Below are 14,962 nucleotides of genomic sequence, written 5' to 3'. Positions count from 1 at the left end.
TGGGGGAAGAGGGGGCGGCGGCTAGGGTCCGTTTTATGATCGGCCCTTTTCCCCTTTACATGCTCGACGCATCCGTTCTCGAACAGTAAAGCCGGGCACAGATGGGGGGTTCAAGGGGAAAGAGAAGACGAGCAGATGGGGAGTCGGAACGATGCATGAGACGCGGCGACCAAGGGTGCGGTATCCTGAAGCCGCGACGAAGGGCGACAGGGCGTACTGACCAACCCCGGGGGATTGTTACGGGATTGGGAGGACAAATCAAGAACGCGGCCCGATATATAACTCTGCATGATTTGCAAAAATGTTCCGATACATTAACGTCCTCCCTCGCGTTCCAGGCGACCGTCTCGCATGGCTTACTCGATCCAGGATAAGTTAGGAATAGAAAGGGGATCGTGGGGTTCCCGCTATAAGGAAAACGGGGGGACGACGCATCCCGTCTGGCAGTGGCCGCCGTACTAGGGAAACCGAAAGCCACCCACCCCCTCAATGGGTGCCGGCTTGTAGTAGCATACCCAGCCGAGGTTCCCTCCCGTCCCCCGACACACCCGCGCCGACTGAAAGGTCCGCGAGAGCCCATCTAGCGGTGCGCCATGCCGCGCTGGACGGCCGCAGCGCGGCGCTGGCGCTGGGCCTCATCGTGGAGAAGCAGGTGAAACACCTCGCGCCGGGCGGCCCAGGCGCGGAGCTCCTTGTCCCGTTCCTCGCGCGCCACGTCGTAGTCCGCGGTGCGGTAGATGTTGCGCGCCTGGTCCAGGCGCTGCTCGAAGCGCCCCTCTCGGTCCGCCTCGCTCATGGCCCCCTCGACGAACCTCCACGTGTCCGTGACGACGACGTATTCGACCGTGTCCCCCTCCCCGTGGTGCTCCCACGCCCTGCCCCCCAGCCGGCTCGTCCCTGTCCACCTCCACTCCTCCAGCGCCGTCCGCTCGGCGCTCAGGTACCCGCCCTCGTCCTCCTCCCACACCTCCTCCTCCACCCCGTCCTCGTCCCGCTCCACGCTCCGCCTCCCGCCGACGGCGAGCTTCCACTTTTTGTTCCGCTCCACGATGGCCATCATCTCGTCCCTCTTGCCCGCCAGCGTCTCGTACTCGACCCGCAGCTCCCGCAGGCCCGCCGGCCCCCGGAACCCGCGCAGCCAGTCCTCCCGCATGCGCAGCGGCACGTCGTTCTCCCAGTGCCACCAGTCCGAGTACCGCACCGTCACCGTCAGGGACTCGGGCCGGAACCGCGGATGCGAGAAGAGGAACGCGAGGTTGTCGCCCCCCTCGAGCCAGAACATCTGCGTGAAGAACCGGACCCGCCGCAGGTCGCGCGACTGCTCCGCCGTGAGCCCGAGGAAGAAGCCCTCGCAGCTGTCGTTGCCCGTCCGTCCTTCGGGGCCACGGTCTGTTTGTTCGCACCGGCCGACGCGGGCCCTTCCCGTTAGCCTCTTTTTTTCTTTTTTTTCTCCCCCCTTAACTTTGGCCCATGCGTCAGGATATGGAGGGGGAGGGGGAGGATGATAGTGAACGGTCACAATAGGGTGAGTTTTCACAGGGGACTTGAATACGCACTGAACCAGAACGCGAACTCCTGCTCCCTCAGGAACACCTTTTGGCCCTCGGCGTACGCCAGCTTGCACGTCCGGAGGAGGCTGCTGCTGCTGTGCCTCGGCCCCCGGAACCCCGGCCGGTACCAGTACGAGTCCTCCGGGTACGCGGAGGCGTCGTCGCCGTCGTCGTACTGGATGAGCGCCAGCGCAAAGATGTCGTTGCGGACCTCGCCGGGGAGGACGCTGAACAGGGGACTTTTGAGCTGTGGGTTGAAGCCCGTGACGTCGATGCTCGACGAGGCGGCGGAAGAGGAGGCCATAGAGACTAGGTGGGCTGGCTGGCTGGCTGGCTGGGGGTCTCGTCACGGCAGGGTGCAGGTTGCAATGGTTTTGGTTTGTCGAGGTGGCCGGGAATCGACGCTGCCCAGACGGCGATGCACTCATACCGGCGGCGGCCTTCTTATGGCGTTCCACAAAGCGGGGTCGGACGCCTCCTTGCCTGTTGCTGCCTATCGACTTTGGGCCGCAGCACCCAATGGCATTCACGGCATTATACGTTTCAAGTTGATGGGTGTCTCTCCATCTTGATTTTAGGGTTTTCAAAGTGGTCGGTGAAACCAATCAGAACAAAAGGTACACTCGTGGTATTGTCATGAAATTCATCAAAAGAGGCCGTAAGAATGTTGTGGCGTAAAAGTACGAAAAGGTTGCCTCCACGTCCATCCGTCTCTCTAATACCCCCCAGACCCAAATAAAATAGCAAGCAGAGTTCTGTCTCTTCCAACCTAATGAGCTGCCAATACCTCTCCCTGTCTCGTTCTATCGCTGACCGCGCTACCAGCGTCGCTCTCTCGAGTCGCCTTGTTTCCAGTGGTTGAACTGGCAACGATATGGGCGTCGTCGTCGTGCCCCACGCTCTGCTTTCCCCTAGCGTTGGACACAGAGTCGGATGGGTCGACAGCATAGTCATCCTGTTCGGGACGCCAGTCACGCAAGTCGTCCTCCGCGTCGTTGAGAATCTGCCGTGCCTGTTGAGCATGGTGATAGGCCGGACGCATGTCGCCTGGAACAACCGGGGTGTCATCAAGGAGCTGCAGCAGTCTTCGGCCGTGCTTGGCGAGGATGATCTGCTTCTCGGCTCGCTCAATGGTTGCGGCAAACTCGGCCTCGTAGGCTTCCTTGAGCTTCTGGCGAGTCTACACGGTACCGTTGTTAGCATATCAGGGGCAGAGAGTACTGTGAGATGCAGAAACGCACAATGTTCGTTAGCTGGGCCTCGGCGACCAAGTTCTCCGCCTCGGCGCGAACAAGCTCCTGCTCGAGCACAACGAGTTTGGCACTCTGGGGCTCCTTCATCTTCAATTTCGCAATCTCGTCGGCAATTTTATCCTTGCCGTCGCGGCTTGGCTGCACGCTCTTCTCCGTGTTGCGGATGTGCTTGAGAACACCGCGCGCGTCATCGAGTGAGTGGGCGTATTGGTCCTCCTGCTCGCCGAGCTCGCTGAGGATTACGCCGACCTTGTCCGAGACGTCAGAGACGGCGGCGTCGTTGGTCTGCTCGCCCCACTCGGACAGCTGGGTGGCGATGGAGATGCGCTCGCGGCCGGCCGTCTCGTGGGCGGTGATGAGGTTGTTCTCGCTCTTGATGATGCGGTAGAGCTTGCGTGAAAGCTCGGGCTGGACGTTGCCGCGCAGAGAGTTGAAGGAGAAGCCGGTGCGCTTTGTGGAGGTGTTTTGGGAGCCATTGCGGCGGTGGTTGGATCTGATGGATAGTGAACGGTTCCTGTTACGGTGTTAGTCGGCGGTTCGAACAGGGTTGCACAGGTGTCTGCCAGACGTAGACGGGGTCATGGTGGAAGACACCAAAGGTGAACCGTAGCCTGTGGTGTTCAAGTCGGCGTTTTCACTACCATCGCACTTCTCGCTGCTGCGAGAAAAGAAGCGAAGCATATTGGCGATGATGACGTTGGCTTATTATGTATGAAAAGAGCCTCACTTACATGGTTACGGTTGACCGGTGTCGATCACGGATCTCTGTGTCCTGATTGCGACTTCTGGCAGCTACCTGCAGAGTATTTGAAGCAAGACCTATGCTGCGCCGTGAATGCGAAAATGGCAGGAGAGAAGAGACCCGGACCCTGTAGGGTGTGATGCACGCCTCTGGGAAGCTGGATACCAGAGAGTAAGTATATGTGATTCGCAGCTGCAGATTTCTTCAAGCCAAACTTGCAATGCGCCTGATCTGATTCACAGCAAATGATAGGGCAAGGTGAGTGAGATGGTTCGTCGGGTAGCAGGAGACTGAAGCAATATAAGGTGCGACAGCCGTTATGCGTCAAGGGTAAACAGCCGACTTTATGACGATCGTTTTGGTCTAGGGAGACGCCGGTACGACAGCGGGACAGTCGGAATGGAGTAAGGGACCGAGTGAGACAGTCATGTCATACCGTAGACACTGGTGAGATCCGGTAAAAGCTAGGAAACCCGCTAGCCTGAGAAAGCTAGCCGATATCCTAGAGCAGCTAGCGGATATCTACCACGCTAATCTCAATATATAAAGCGGTCAACCCACTAGCCCACCTATCCACCCACTTGCCTACTTGCCTACTGCTGACGTAAATAACCAACCCCTGCTTCTGCCACCTCTAGATCCCTGTTTCTGCCAGCGCACTATACCTCTCACAGCGGCCGCGATACCCCTTACCGTTAGTAGGTTTCCTAGCTTTTACCGGATCTCACCAGTGTCTACGGTAATTGAGCTGTTGGCAGGTGGCCGTCCACATCACAAGAGGGAAACTAGACACAGGCTGGAAAGGTACCTAGTTCCGACTCTAGTCTTCTTCGGGCTGGGGGGTGGGCAAACAACCAAGGTAGCCACGACAGCTTCTGCGCGGGCCATCTGCTACTTGTACGAGAGCTAGCCAAGGCGCATTTGATCGGTCAGTCTGTCTACAGCTCAGAGGTTGGCGGCGAGGCATGCCGAGAAGACCGGGCTGGATTGTGTAGTTCTTTCCCCAAGAACTGTTCTCGGGGTGTGGCTGCGATGATGCTTAGAATGACGGAGGTTGTAGGGGTCGCGCCATGACGTCACGGAAGAAGACACCAGCGGCTCTGGGCATCACCCAGGAAAGGGCCCCCTCACTCGCTGCCCCTCTCCCATCTGGGTCGGTATCCTTTTCTTGCCTCGCTCCTCCATATTGCATGGAATTGCAGCGCAGCGCAGCGCACGCCTGTCGCACATGCTCAAGAACTCCAGCGTCAAGGTCGTCAGGCTGCTGAAAAAAAAAAAAAATCCTACCCAGGCGCAGTTTTGGCCGGCGCTCGCTCCTTGCTTCTTGCGCTTTGGGGACACAACAAACTATAGCAAGAGTAAGTATGCGCATTTGTCCTACGTCTGAGTGCATGCACCATCTGCCGAAGGGAAGGAAAAGTCTAGATGCTGAGCATGGAATCAACAAAATGAGGAACAGGAAAGGGGAAGATAAAAAATGTTGCCCAAGACAAAAATGCCGGGTTTGACCTCACTGTGAGACGTAAACTTGGTATTGATTTCATTATAATCATGCCGAACGGAATCATACAACTCCGGATCCGAGAGCCTGACAGCACTACTCTCGTGATGCGGCGCCGTCCAAGGCCAAATACCAACATCAAATCCTCCAAATGGTCCGACGCCGTCGCTGTCGTTATTCGTGTGTCGCTTTATGGTTCGGGTGATTAAGCTCCCATCCCATCTCGTCGTCTTTTTTTATATTGCCCGTCGCCTTTCCGTCGTTCCCCTCTTTCTGAAACGCCATGCCGCTTTCTCGTCTGACCATAAGTGGCTTGGGACATATTCCCGCTTCTTGCTTCTCGTGCGCGATACTGCGCCTGACCCCTTCTATCGGTATGTGCGACTGCTCCGTTCGTAGATCACGGGCTCAACGTAGCTGGCACGCGGGCCGCTGGAGACGTAAGACCGCCTCACGCTCGTGTAGCTCGCGCGCGGGGAGGAGCCATGGTGGTGATGGTGGTGTCCGTGGTGGTGATGCCCGTGGTGGTGGTGGTGGTGTCCGTGGTGGTACCTGGCGGGGATCACCTCCTCATGATAGTAGTATTTGCGGCCGCTAGTTCCGAAGCACATCTTGATCGGATATGGGGTGTTCGATCGTTTGTTGAGCGGATCGTTCTCTAAGGGCTATGTGAAGTTTGAGGTGTTCTGTACAGAACGAACGGTAGGTGATCTGGTTGGTTGGTTGGTTGGTAGATACTAGTGGTGCCAGGCTAACCAGAATGCAAAGCTGGCCAGAAAACAGACGATGGATGCGACTAGAAGGCCCCGCGAAGATTCTAGTGAACAAGTGTCAAGGTTACGGACACACCGGACTGGAATAGGTATGGTAGGGGGCGACGGGCTGCCTTTTATGATTTCCCAACTCATTACTGTCACCAGATCGCCAGAACCTAGACGGCTTGGACCTTGTCTTCCAAGTATGTTGCTCTGTACATACGCAGTAGTAGGAGAGGTACCGGTAGTGTTAGGGGGGACTCGAGCCATCCAAGGCTCATGCAGCCCGTCATCCATCCCACCTCCCATCCTACGTCCATCCCGCATCCCCCCTCCAGACGGCATTGACAAAAGCAAGCAAGGCGCGAGACAGCCCTCACCGAAACCCTGTGAGTGTGCACATGAGTGATTGATGGTTGGTCGTCAGAGTCATGGGTGGCTCAGCTCCTGGCTTCTGGCTCATGGTCTCAAGTTCTGCTCGCAGCCCCTCTCCCAGCCTCTAGGCTTGCCAGGTTCGTGGGCAGAGCTGCCCTGGTTCCGACCCTTGCTTCAATTCGCAGGGCGGGACACGCATTGAGCACATCCAACGCCAGGGTCTCCCCACCTTGAGTTCTGACACCTCGCGCAACATACCGGGTCCCGGAGGACTCGCGCCAACAGAGGGAAAGTTGGCTTTTTTTTTTTTAAGGAGCGGTGGAGGCCCAAAGGCCTTAGAATTGAGGGAAGAGTCACAGATCGTGTAGGGACTCAAAGGGAGAAGTTTGCCGAGGATCAGCTGTCTGTTCTTTTTCTGTCTTCTCGACCAGTTCCGCTCTTCGGTGCGGGAAACCCGCTGAACCGGTGTGTCGCCGGCCGTTACCGTTACAATCGTTGCCAACGTTCGGAGCAAGACAGAAAACCTTGAATACATACATGTATGCCATGAATGGAATTGGGCAAGGTTGTACCTCCTTTGTTCTGCTTGATGACCTCCTAGTGCTATCGCCCTTAAAAACGGGACTTAAGATCTGATCTTCCCATCGGGTCTATCCAAACCCCAGTTCTCCACCGTACTCACACTTTTGGTCAGCCTACGTCAGCCTGCATCCTCCTGGCAGCATGCTGGACAGATGGCAGGGACTTTCCCCGAATCCCACGCCTTCGCAAATGCTCAAAACAATGACATCGGGCCCTCCCCTTCAATGCCCCTGGCATCACCTAGTACGACACGCCGAGTCAGCAGTGATCAATCAACGAACGAATATCAGTATTTCAGTCCAATTGTGATTCTCTAAAGCCATTCGTTCCGCACTCTGCTTTTAGATGTCCGTCTGATGTTACATGTACAATGCTAGGAAAGCCGCCATTCCAATGTCTAAAAGTCCATCCCCACCCCGCTCTAGTTCTTGCCCGAAATCTTAGGGTTCAGTCCGCCAACAAGCCACGCAGCAACGAACAGGACGATCGTGCTGCTGAAGATGACGATAGGCTTCCGCAGGGCGGAGACAACCGAGTACTCGTACGACACAATCACCTCCCGGTCGCGGAATTCGTCGACAAGGTTGATCGCCTTGATGGTGACGGCTGTGCGGCCAACGGTGTCGAGATACGTCTTGTGTACGCCAATGGCCGTGTTCGTGATTGAAGACTGGGGAAGGCTGGTGTAAAACTTGACGTTCCTGCACATGCTTGTTAGCTGTGAGTAGTGGCTCTGAGGTATGGATTCCACTTACGTTGCTCCCTCCGGCAGAAGGATTTGCAAGTTGACTTGTCCGTACTCAACACCCTCGGGCTGTTTAGGACCCTCCAAGAAGGGCACGTTGACAACGTACTTGCCAGCATCGACGGTGCGAACAAAGTTCTTCGCATCCGAGTTCCAGCCAATGGTAAAGGGGTACTTCCAACCGCCAAAGATAGGGTAGCGCGGCTTAATCTCCAAAAGAGCCTCAAGCTTGTTGGAGCGGAATCTCGATGTAGAGACGTTACCAACGACATCGACAAAGTATGGATCGGCACTTCCGGCCTTCAACGGGAATTTCATCTCCTTGAGCGCGTACGTATTGGGGTTGTAGTACTGCGCCTGCGCCCACTTAACTCGGTTGAAGAGCTTGGAAAGGTTCGCGCCGCGGTGGTAGAGTTCGTATCTCTCTTCGAAAGCCACGTTTCCGCCCCAGTGGCTGACCTCGATGTCGCGGTCGAGTCTGGCGACATGGGTGACGGGCTTGGTGAACTCGAACCGCACCTGGGCAGCGGCGAATGCACCAGCGGGCTTCTCATCAAAGGGACCGTAGACGAGCTTAGCGCTTTGCTTCTGAGGGAACTCTTTGATGTCACCGCTTCCGGGAAGCTTGGTGAAGTCGGGGATGTTGGACGAGGCGGCCTTAACCTCCGTCTTCTGCTTCGACGTGACGTAGGCCGATGGCGCGTACACGGAGAAGTCGTATGTGAGGTACTGTTGCTCGTCTTGCGCAATAGAGGCAGGAAGGGGGCTGTAGGCCCGGAGGAAGTAGTAAGAGATGGTCAGCGTCTGCTGACCACCTGCCTTTAAGGGCGTGGGGAGCCGAATCTTGAAGTACTGAGTCTCGCTATTCACCTGTCAGTCTTGTCGTTGTGTATACCTAGAGCATGCGTCGCTTTCCACCTACCTTAAAGGATCAACCTCGACTACGTCGACAGAAAAAGGACCAGCTTCGGGGTTCTTTTTGTCCTTGGCCTCGAAGCCTCCAATGCGGGACATCTGGGCGGGGGTGAAGGGTAGATAGTATTCATCTTGGGGCTGCTTGTCAATGTTCTCAATCAAGACATTGATAGTCTCTTTGACGTAGTTTTTCCTTAAAGAGATAATGTGGACAAGGTTGGCGTTCTTGAAGACCTGGGGCGGCTCGAAGTTGGTGGGCAGGTTGACTTTGGACACCTTGTCTGCCGCGGCGGCGGTCGAGTCGGAGCTTGCGACGACCGGGGAGAGCAGGGTCAGAAGCCCGGCGGCAATGGCGAAGGCTCTCATGATGTGGGAGAGTTAATGAAGATGCTCATGGACAGCACGCTCCCGGCAATGAAGATCTAGAACGAAGAAAAGCAGTTGTTTAGGCGCAATTGGGGCATTCACTCCATTGCCGAAGTGACGATCTGGCTCCTGAGACAGCTACCTCCAGCCAAAGGGGCTTACGGAATACGTTGCTTGACGCGGTGCACAGACCATTTGCATCTGGGAGCTGTCGGACCGGGGTAGGGTTAATCCGGGCCAAAGCTCACGGGAACGGCCTAGCCTTCGGCCCCACATAGAGCATACAGGTAGGTACACCTGGTAGCTCCAGCCACACAGGCGCCTCTTCCACGTTTTGCTGTTGGAGTCTTGCGGGGCTTGGCAGGCAGAGCTCTACTCATCAATGGTGGCTGGTTTCAGCAGGCAGTCGGGGACTAGTGGGGTGGCAGCTTTTTATTTTTATTTTTTTAAGCTGCGATTTGTCCCTCAACAAGACGTCCCCCACCAGGTTCCGACACCAGACATGCCCTGGTAGTCTCCTTGTGCAGGTAGACCTGGGGGTACGTTCGGAGTTCCTACCTTGGACCAATCCGTTGACATTTGGGCAGATAGACAGTTGGCACAGTTGTCCATTTCACTGTGTGCTGCTGGTTGTCAAAATCACATCGATTTCAGATGTTTTCCGCCGCCTGTCTTACGCCCAATGCCAGGGCAACCCTAAGGTAGAGAAGGGATCCACCTCAAACCATGGCTCAGTAAGGCGGCTGCAAATAATCTCGTGGTATCCTCTGGACGAGGGTGGACGACTGGGAAAAAGATAGCAAGAAAAATCAGTGCTAGCTTCCCATGTGTCTGAGCTGGTGGCCGTGGCACCAAGACAAGAATGGACTGGCCCAGCAGTTTCGGGAATTGGAGACTCGGGTTGGAGCCAAGGGTGCCACAAAATAGGTACTCCGTAACCAAGGGATTAGGTAGGTGCCTAGGTAATCAAACCAAGTACTTACCTAGGTAGGTAGCTACAATGCATCGGCGTGCAGGTGGTGCTGAGTGAGGGAGTGCAGAGCTCTAATATGGCGCAGGACCTGACAACCTGACAGGGTTGAGTCCACCTGAAGTTTGAACCTCACCTCATTCCCCTTCGGTCAGATGATCTACGCCTCTTCACCTTTTCCTCAACGTCCCCTCGCTTGACACAAGCCCAGTGACTGTCCACTTCCGACACTGGCCACGCCTACGATCAATCCATCCTATCTACGACTTTTGTATACCCATTGCGCCATCGTCAGCTTCGTCGCGGCATCTCCTTTCTCGTCACCTAGAAGCCTAACCGCCACCCCTCACCAAGCTTTTACCCCGCCATCCACCTAAAGTTCCCATCAAAATGGTCGGTCTCGGTCCTAAGGTTCCGCCCAGCAGGAAGGGTATGTACACAATCGCGATCCAATTTCCCCTTCACTTTTTCTTCGGAATACCGGAAGCGTTAGATATGGTGGGGTCACGGATCTTGTGGCTACTGTCCGGCATCGAGACATTCTTCGAGATACTTCGATTTTCGAGACGATGGTAGCTATACCTACCCACGCCCACGCTGCTGGCACCCCCCGCCACACCCTCCCACTCATCCTCAACACCTCGTCCTCTTATCCCTTATCCGCCCACACCATCATCATCACCACCCGAGCCCAAACAAGTCTGAGAGGCAGATGGCGTACCCAATCGTCTCGGGCAACATGTTGCGCCACAAGGCTAGCCCGCTGAGCAACTTCCCCGGAGCTACCCCAAGCCAAGGGGTTCGCTCAGGCGCTCTCATGGGCATGGGCAAGTACAAACTATCCGGCGTTGAGCTGCAAGACATTGTCTCACTTATCAGACAATCCCCCACCTTATCCCCAGCTTGCTTCTTCTCCCACCACAACTTTCGCTATAAACAAGCTGGCAAGCACCGTTCCGGTCTGCTTGTCTGCTCTCCAGCCCTTTGTGTTGACCGCTACATTGCTTACTGCTTGTCTGTCATTGTTTGCGCCTTTCGTCTTGTTGTCCTGAAAGCTGCGCATCTATTCTCCACATACAATTGTTCCGTGATACCCTCGCACGCAAGTGTAGCACTTTGAGAGTGGCAGCTTTATTACCCTAGAAAGTCTTATCTCAGAGTGCCGTCACCATGACTATCACAGACAAGGACATTGCTCCCCACACCAGGGAGAAATCTTACCACCACACCAACATTTTCGTTCCTTCACGCCAAAGCAAGCACTACTGCTCCAGTCATTTTCCAGGGTTTGTCTCAGCTCGCTAACAATGGGTGAACCTCTAGGCTCAATGGCCGATGTGCCCAAGGACCTGTTGGCCGAGGTCAAGAAGCTGGAGGAGCAGTTCACTGTCCCCACCGAGAAGCTCAAGCAAATCAGCAAGCACTTCATCTCAGAGCTGGAGAAGGGTGAGCTTTGCAGTCGCACATCATGGGGAGGACTGAACAGAAGTTAACACGTCACAGGCCTCAGCGTTGAAGGCGGCAGCATCGTACGTTGGGAATATTCCCATGGCTTCCCACCGATCAATGACCATTCTAATCTCTTCGATAGCCCATGAACCCTACTTGGGTCATGTCCTTCCCTGATGGCAACGAAACTGGTACTTACCTGGCCCTTGACATGGGCGGCACCAACCTCCGTGTCTGTGAGATTACCTTAACAGATGTCAAATCCGAGTTCGACATCATCCAGTCCAAGTACCGCATGCCCGAGGAGCTCAAGACCGGACAGGCGGACGAGTTGTGGGAGTACATTGCCGACTGCTTGGCTCAGTTCATCGAGACTCATCACCCCGACCACCCTCAGTCTCAGAAGATCCCTCTCGGTTTCACCTTCTCTTACCCCGCTACCCAAAACTACATCGATGAGGGCATCCTTCAGCGCTGGACCAAGGGTTTCGACATTGCCGGAGTTGAGGGCAAGAACGTTGTGCCATTCCTCGAGGCTGCCTTGGCTGCCAGGGTAAGTCTCCGGGTGCAGAAGAGACGAGCTAGGCGCTGACGACTCTATAGAACGTTCCTATCAAGCTTACTGCCTTGATCAATGATACTACTGGAACCCTGATCGCCTCGGCCTACACCGATACCAAGATGAAGATTGGCTGCATTTTCGGCACTGGCTGCAATGCCGCTTACATGGAGGACTGTGGTTCCATCCCCAAGCTTGCTCACATGAACTTGCCTCCCGACACCCCGATGGCCATCAACTGCGAGTGGGGCGCCTTTGATAACGAACACAAGGTCTTGCCTCGCACCCCTTACGACATCATCATTGATAAGGACTCTCCCCGCCCGGGTCAGCAGGCATTCGAGAAGATGATTGCCGGTCTCTACTTGGGCGAGATCTTCCGTTTGGTTCTTGTTGACCTGCACGACAACAAGGCCGTGCACATCTTCGAGAACCAGGACATTGCCAAGCTCCGCAAGGCTTACACCCTGGACTCGTCCTTCTTGTCCGCCGTTGAGGAGTATGTTCCGCTCTCACGAACCAAATTGAAGTTTTTTGAAATCTAACATTGCATAGCGACCCCTTTGAGAACTTGCAGGAGACGAGCGACCTGTTCCTCTCCAAGCTGAACATCAAGGCCACCCAACCCGAGTTGGAGCTGGTTCGCCGCCTCGCTGAGCTGATCGGCACCCGCGCTGCCCGCCTCTCTGCCTGTGGCGTCGCTGCCATCTGCATGAAGAAGGGCTACGAGAGCTGCCACGTCGGCGCCGACGGCTCGGTATTTAACAAGTATCCCCACTTCAAGGCCCGCGGAGCCCAGGCTCTGCGCGAAATCCTCGACTGGCCTGCCAAGACTAACAGCAAGGAGGAGGACCCCATCGAAGTTCTCGCGGCAGAGGACGGTAGCGGTGTTGGTGCCGCACTGATTGCCGCGCTGACCCTCAAGCGCGTTCAGCAGGGCAACTTGGCTGGCATTCTTAACCCTGATAACTTCAAATAGCTTTTGAAGATGATTTATGAGTCGCGAGGACGGTGTCCAGGGGGGAACGCGGGCGGCTGACAAAACGTAGACCGGGCGTATTGATTCCAAGTTTGCATTGGGATGGGTTCTACGGTGTATGTCCATCAGACCTATTTAGATAGCTCATACGACCAGTATCCCTAATAAGGCGCTAGCCCATGAACGTGCAGGTCGGCAACCGGTACTCTGTGTGATGTTAGCACATGTGAAAAATTGTCCTCAAGGAGAAACTCACTGTCCAAAGTCCAGTAGCGACGCTTCACTCCCTCCCATTCGCCTGTGCCAGCCTCCTCAAGACCCTTCATATCCACGTCCAACTCATTCCACTCGATGTCCAGGCCAGCATCAGTCATGTGCATCTCCACTACCTTGGCGTACACATCATAGCATATCCTTCGGTCTGCCCCTAATCCGTTGAAGAAGCTGAAACGGCCCTCAAAGTCCATCAAGCCAGGAATGAACTCGGTGAAGAACATCTTGAGCTGGCTGTAGTCCTCGCCAAAGGTGTCGAAGTAAATAGCGTCGTAGACCTCGCCGGCCTCGAGCAGCTTGGGCACAACGTCCTGCCATCTACCGCGGTGTATCTTGAATGCGCCTTCCTCGGGTCCGCTCGCCTCCCACGCGGCGCCGAACTTGGATTCGGGCTTGTCGATGTGCTCGAGCACCTCGGGGTGGGCTTCAATGACGTGGTGCCGCAAGGGTCGCGTCTCGTGGAACATGGTGTCGATGATGCCCATGCCGAAGCCGACATTAAGGATGCGCTTGCCGGCGGGCAGGCCCGGGAGCACGGCATCGACGCTCTTGCGCATGATATCCGTCTCCCAAGCCATCATGACGCCGTTGCCGCCGTCGTCGACGAGCTTGCCGTCCGAGTAGGTCAGGTTCGAACGGAGGTATTCTTCAGAGCTGAGGCTCGGGTCCTCGACGACTGGGGGCACGAATTTCTTCTGCTCGTTGACATCAGCGCCAGCGTCGGCCTCGGCCGCGGCCTCTGGCACCTGGACGAGCTCGGGGGCCTCCTCGGGGTCCTGTGGGTTCCCCATCGCCTCGAGATCGGCCTCGAAGGCCTTTATGGCATCGGCGTCGACGACTTCGACCGCTTCATCCTCGTCCATCTCGGAGCCTGACGACAGCTGCTCGTAGCCGTCCAGCAGACCGAACAGGAGCTCCGCACGCACGCCCGCTTCGACGCATAGCTTGTACAGCTCGCTCTGGCCCAAGCGCTGGGCGACGCAGCCAGGGGTCTCGTTGTTGGAGTCGACATCGTTCCAGATGGCGCCAGAGAGGAAGAGCTCCTGGACCGTCTCCTTGGCCTCCTCGACCTTCAAGTCATCTTCATCTTGGGCGGCGGGGCCGCAGGCGCGGATGGCGGCGTGGAGAGGCGTTTCGCCGGTCGTGGGGTCCTGGCAGTTGGCTTTGCCAGGCTCGTCAAGGATCTTCTTGAGGGCTGGCTTGTCGTGGCTCCAGGCGTGCAAAAGAATCTCGCGGGTCTCGTCCGGGCAGTCAGTAGTGATGCGAGCTTGCATCGAGTCGTCGATCGCCATGATTGCAACGATTGTTCGACTTCAGAGGTTCTCGGGACGCCGGGTTCTGATCGGAAGGGAGGGATCGGATCTGACACGGCTTCGATCCGGATCGGTGCGTGCTTGCCGGGGTCAAGCTCCGTGATGTGCCGAGGAATTCAAGATCTCGGCCGGGTGCAGGACTTTTGCTTGTCGCCTCCGGCCAGGCATGCATCCCCCCACTGACCCCGCCATCACAGACTTGGGGGGGGGGGGGGGGGGGGGACTTCGAGGTCCGCCTCCTACACGCCTCCTGCATGTGCTGGACCGCTCTGACGTCTGTTGCACGTGCGTTTTTACCACTTACAATTGGCCAATGGCCCCTGCGGTTATTGCTGGGTACTGGCGGGACTGGCCTAGAGCTACGCCAAGGCTAAACTACATTTCACTGGGTCCGATGACTACACAGTAGAGGTTTTCAAGCGATGGGAAGGGCAAACAAGAAATGGCATAGGATTTTTTTTTTATTCGTCTGCCATGATAAGTATCTCGGCGCGTGATGCTCGGCAATAATGACAGTAAGGAAAATAGAAAGGTAATCACTGTGATCTTAGAGAGGCAAAGTAGGTACCTAGCTCGTGCAGACTCCTTGTAATTCCACCCGAAGACTTGCTGCTGGCTGGATGCGTTGCTGCAGA

The 14,962-nt window shown here is 56.1% G+C and overlaps 7 protein-coding genes across 7 annotated transcripts; 2 read left to right on the top strand and 5 right to left on the bottom strand.

Annotated features, from left to right (window-relative positions):
* Positions 1-580: 580 nt before the first annotated feature.
* LY79DRAFT_664651 (uncharacterized protein) lies at positions 581-1,854 on the bottom strand (the record flags this gene model as incomplete). Its single annotated transcript, XM_060562929.1, has 2 exons — positions 581-1,389; positions 1,557-1,854. The coding sequence occupies 2 exons, from the start codon at positions 1,852-1,854 to the stop codon at positions 581-583; spliced, it is 1,107 nt and encodes a 368-aa protein (XP_060420846.1).
* Positions 1,855-1,955: 101 nt separating this feature from the next.
* LY79DRAFT_533315 (sphingolipid long chain base-responsive protein LSP1) lies at positions 1,956-3,938 on the bottom strand. Its single transcript, XM_060556356.1, has 3 exons — positions 3,535-3,938; positions 2,792-3,317; positions 1,956-2,730 (listed from the first exon to the last, which is right to left on the bottom strand). Coding segments are annotated over exons 1-3 (939 nt in total). The 5' UTR covers positions 3,537-3,938; the 3' UTR covers positions 1,956-2,319.
* Positions 3,939-5,329: 1,391 nt separating this feature from the next.
* LY79DRAFT_574676 (uncharacterized protein) lies at positions 5,330-5,644 on the top strand (the record flags this gene model as incomplete). The annotated part of the gene is made up of 1 exon (XM_060559617.1): positions 5,330-5,644. The coding sequence occupies one exon, from the start codon at positions 5,330-5,332 to the stop codon at positions 5,642-5,644; it is 315 nt and encodes a 104-aa protein (XP_060420844.1).
* A 611-nt stretch (positions 5,645-6,255) lies between these two features.
* On the bottom strand, positions 6,256-7,015 carry LY79DRAFT_15310 (uncharacterized protein). Its single transcript, XM_060551073.1, has one exon. The coding sequence runs from the start codon at positions 6,709-6,711 to the stop codon at positions 6,301-6,303; it is 411 nt and encodes a 136-aa protein (XP_060420843.1). The 5' UTR covers positions 6,712-7,015; the 3' UTR covers positions 6,256-6,300.
* Positions 7,016-7,179: 164 nt separating this feature from the next.
* On the bottom strand, positions 7,180-8,784 carry LY79DRAFT_585834 (ribophorin I; the record flags this gene model as incomplete). Its single annotated transcript, XM_060560547.1, has 3 exons — positions 7,180-7,459; positions 7,514-8,365; positions 8,426-8,784. The coding sequence occupies 3 exons, from the start codon at positions 8,782-8,784 to the stop codon at positions 7,180-7,182; spliced, it is 1,491 nt and encodes a 496-aa protein (XP_060420842.1).
* Positions 8,785-11,061: 2,277 nt separating this feature from the next.
* On the top strand, positions 11,062-12,741 carry LY79DRAFT_585833 (hexokinase; the record flags this gene model as incomplete). The annotated part of the gene is made up of 5 exons (XM_060560546.1): positions 11,062-11,200; positions 11,258-11,283; positions 11,346-11,756; positions 11,807-12,261; positions 12,318-12,741. 5 exons carry the CDS (start codon positions 11,062-11,064, stop codon positions 12,739-12,741), a joined length of 1,455 nt encoding a protein of 484 aa, XP_060420841.1.
* Positions 12,742-12,913: 172 nt separating this feature from the next.
* Positions 12,914-14,306, bottom strand: LY79DRAFT_503406 (arginine N-methyltransferase 2; the record flags this gene model as incomplete). Its single annotated transcript, XM_060553393.1, has 2 exons — positions 12,914-12,948; positions 12,998-14,306. The coding sequence occupies 2 exons, from the start codon at positions 14,304-14,306 to the stop codon at positions 12,914-12,916; spliced, it is 1,344 nt and encodes a 447-aa protein (XP_060420840.1).
* Between the last annotated feature and the right edge of the window lie 656 nt (positions 14,307-14,962).

This window comes from Colletotrichum navitas (assembly GCF_030913465.1).
Source record: "Colletotrichum navitas strain CBS 125086 chromosome Unknown LY79scaffold_1, whole genome shotgun sequence".
NCBI lineage: Eukaryota > Fungi > Ascomycota > Sordariomycetes > Glomerellales > Glomerellaceae > Colletotrichum > Colletotrichum navitas.
Note: the sequence above shows the minus strand (reverse complement) of the source record. Positions and strands in the feature narration are given on the sequence as shown.

Coding starts and splice junctions, on each gene's coding strand:
- LY79DRAFT_533315 (XM_060556356.1), bottom strand. Junction 2,731..2,791: donor AGGCCCAGCTAACGAACATT/GTGCGTTTCTGC, acceptor GGTACCGTGTAG/ACTCGCCAGAAGCTCAAGGA.
- LY79DRAFT_15310 (XM_060551073.1), bottom strand. CDS start 6,711: ATGTATTCAAGGTTTTCTGTCTTGCTCCGAACGTTGGCAACGATTGTA.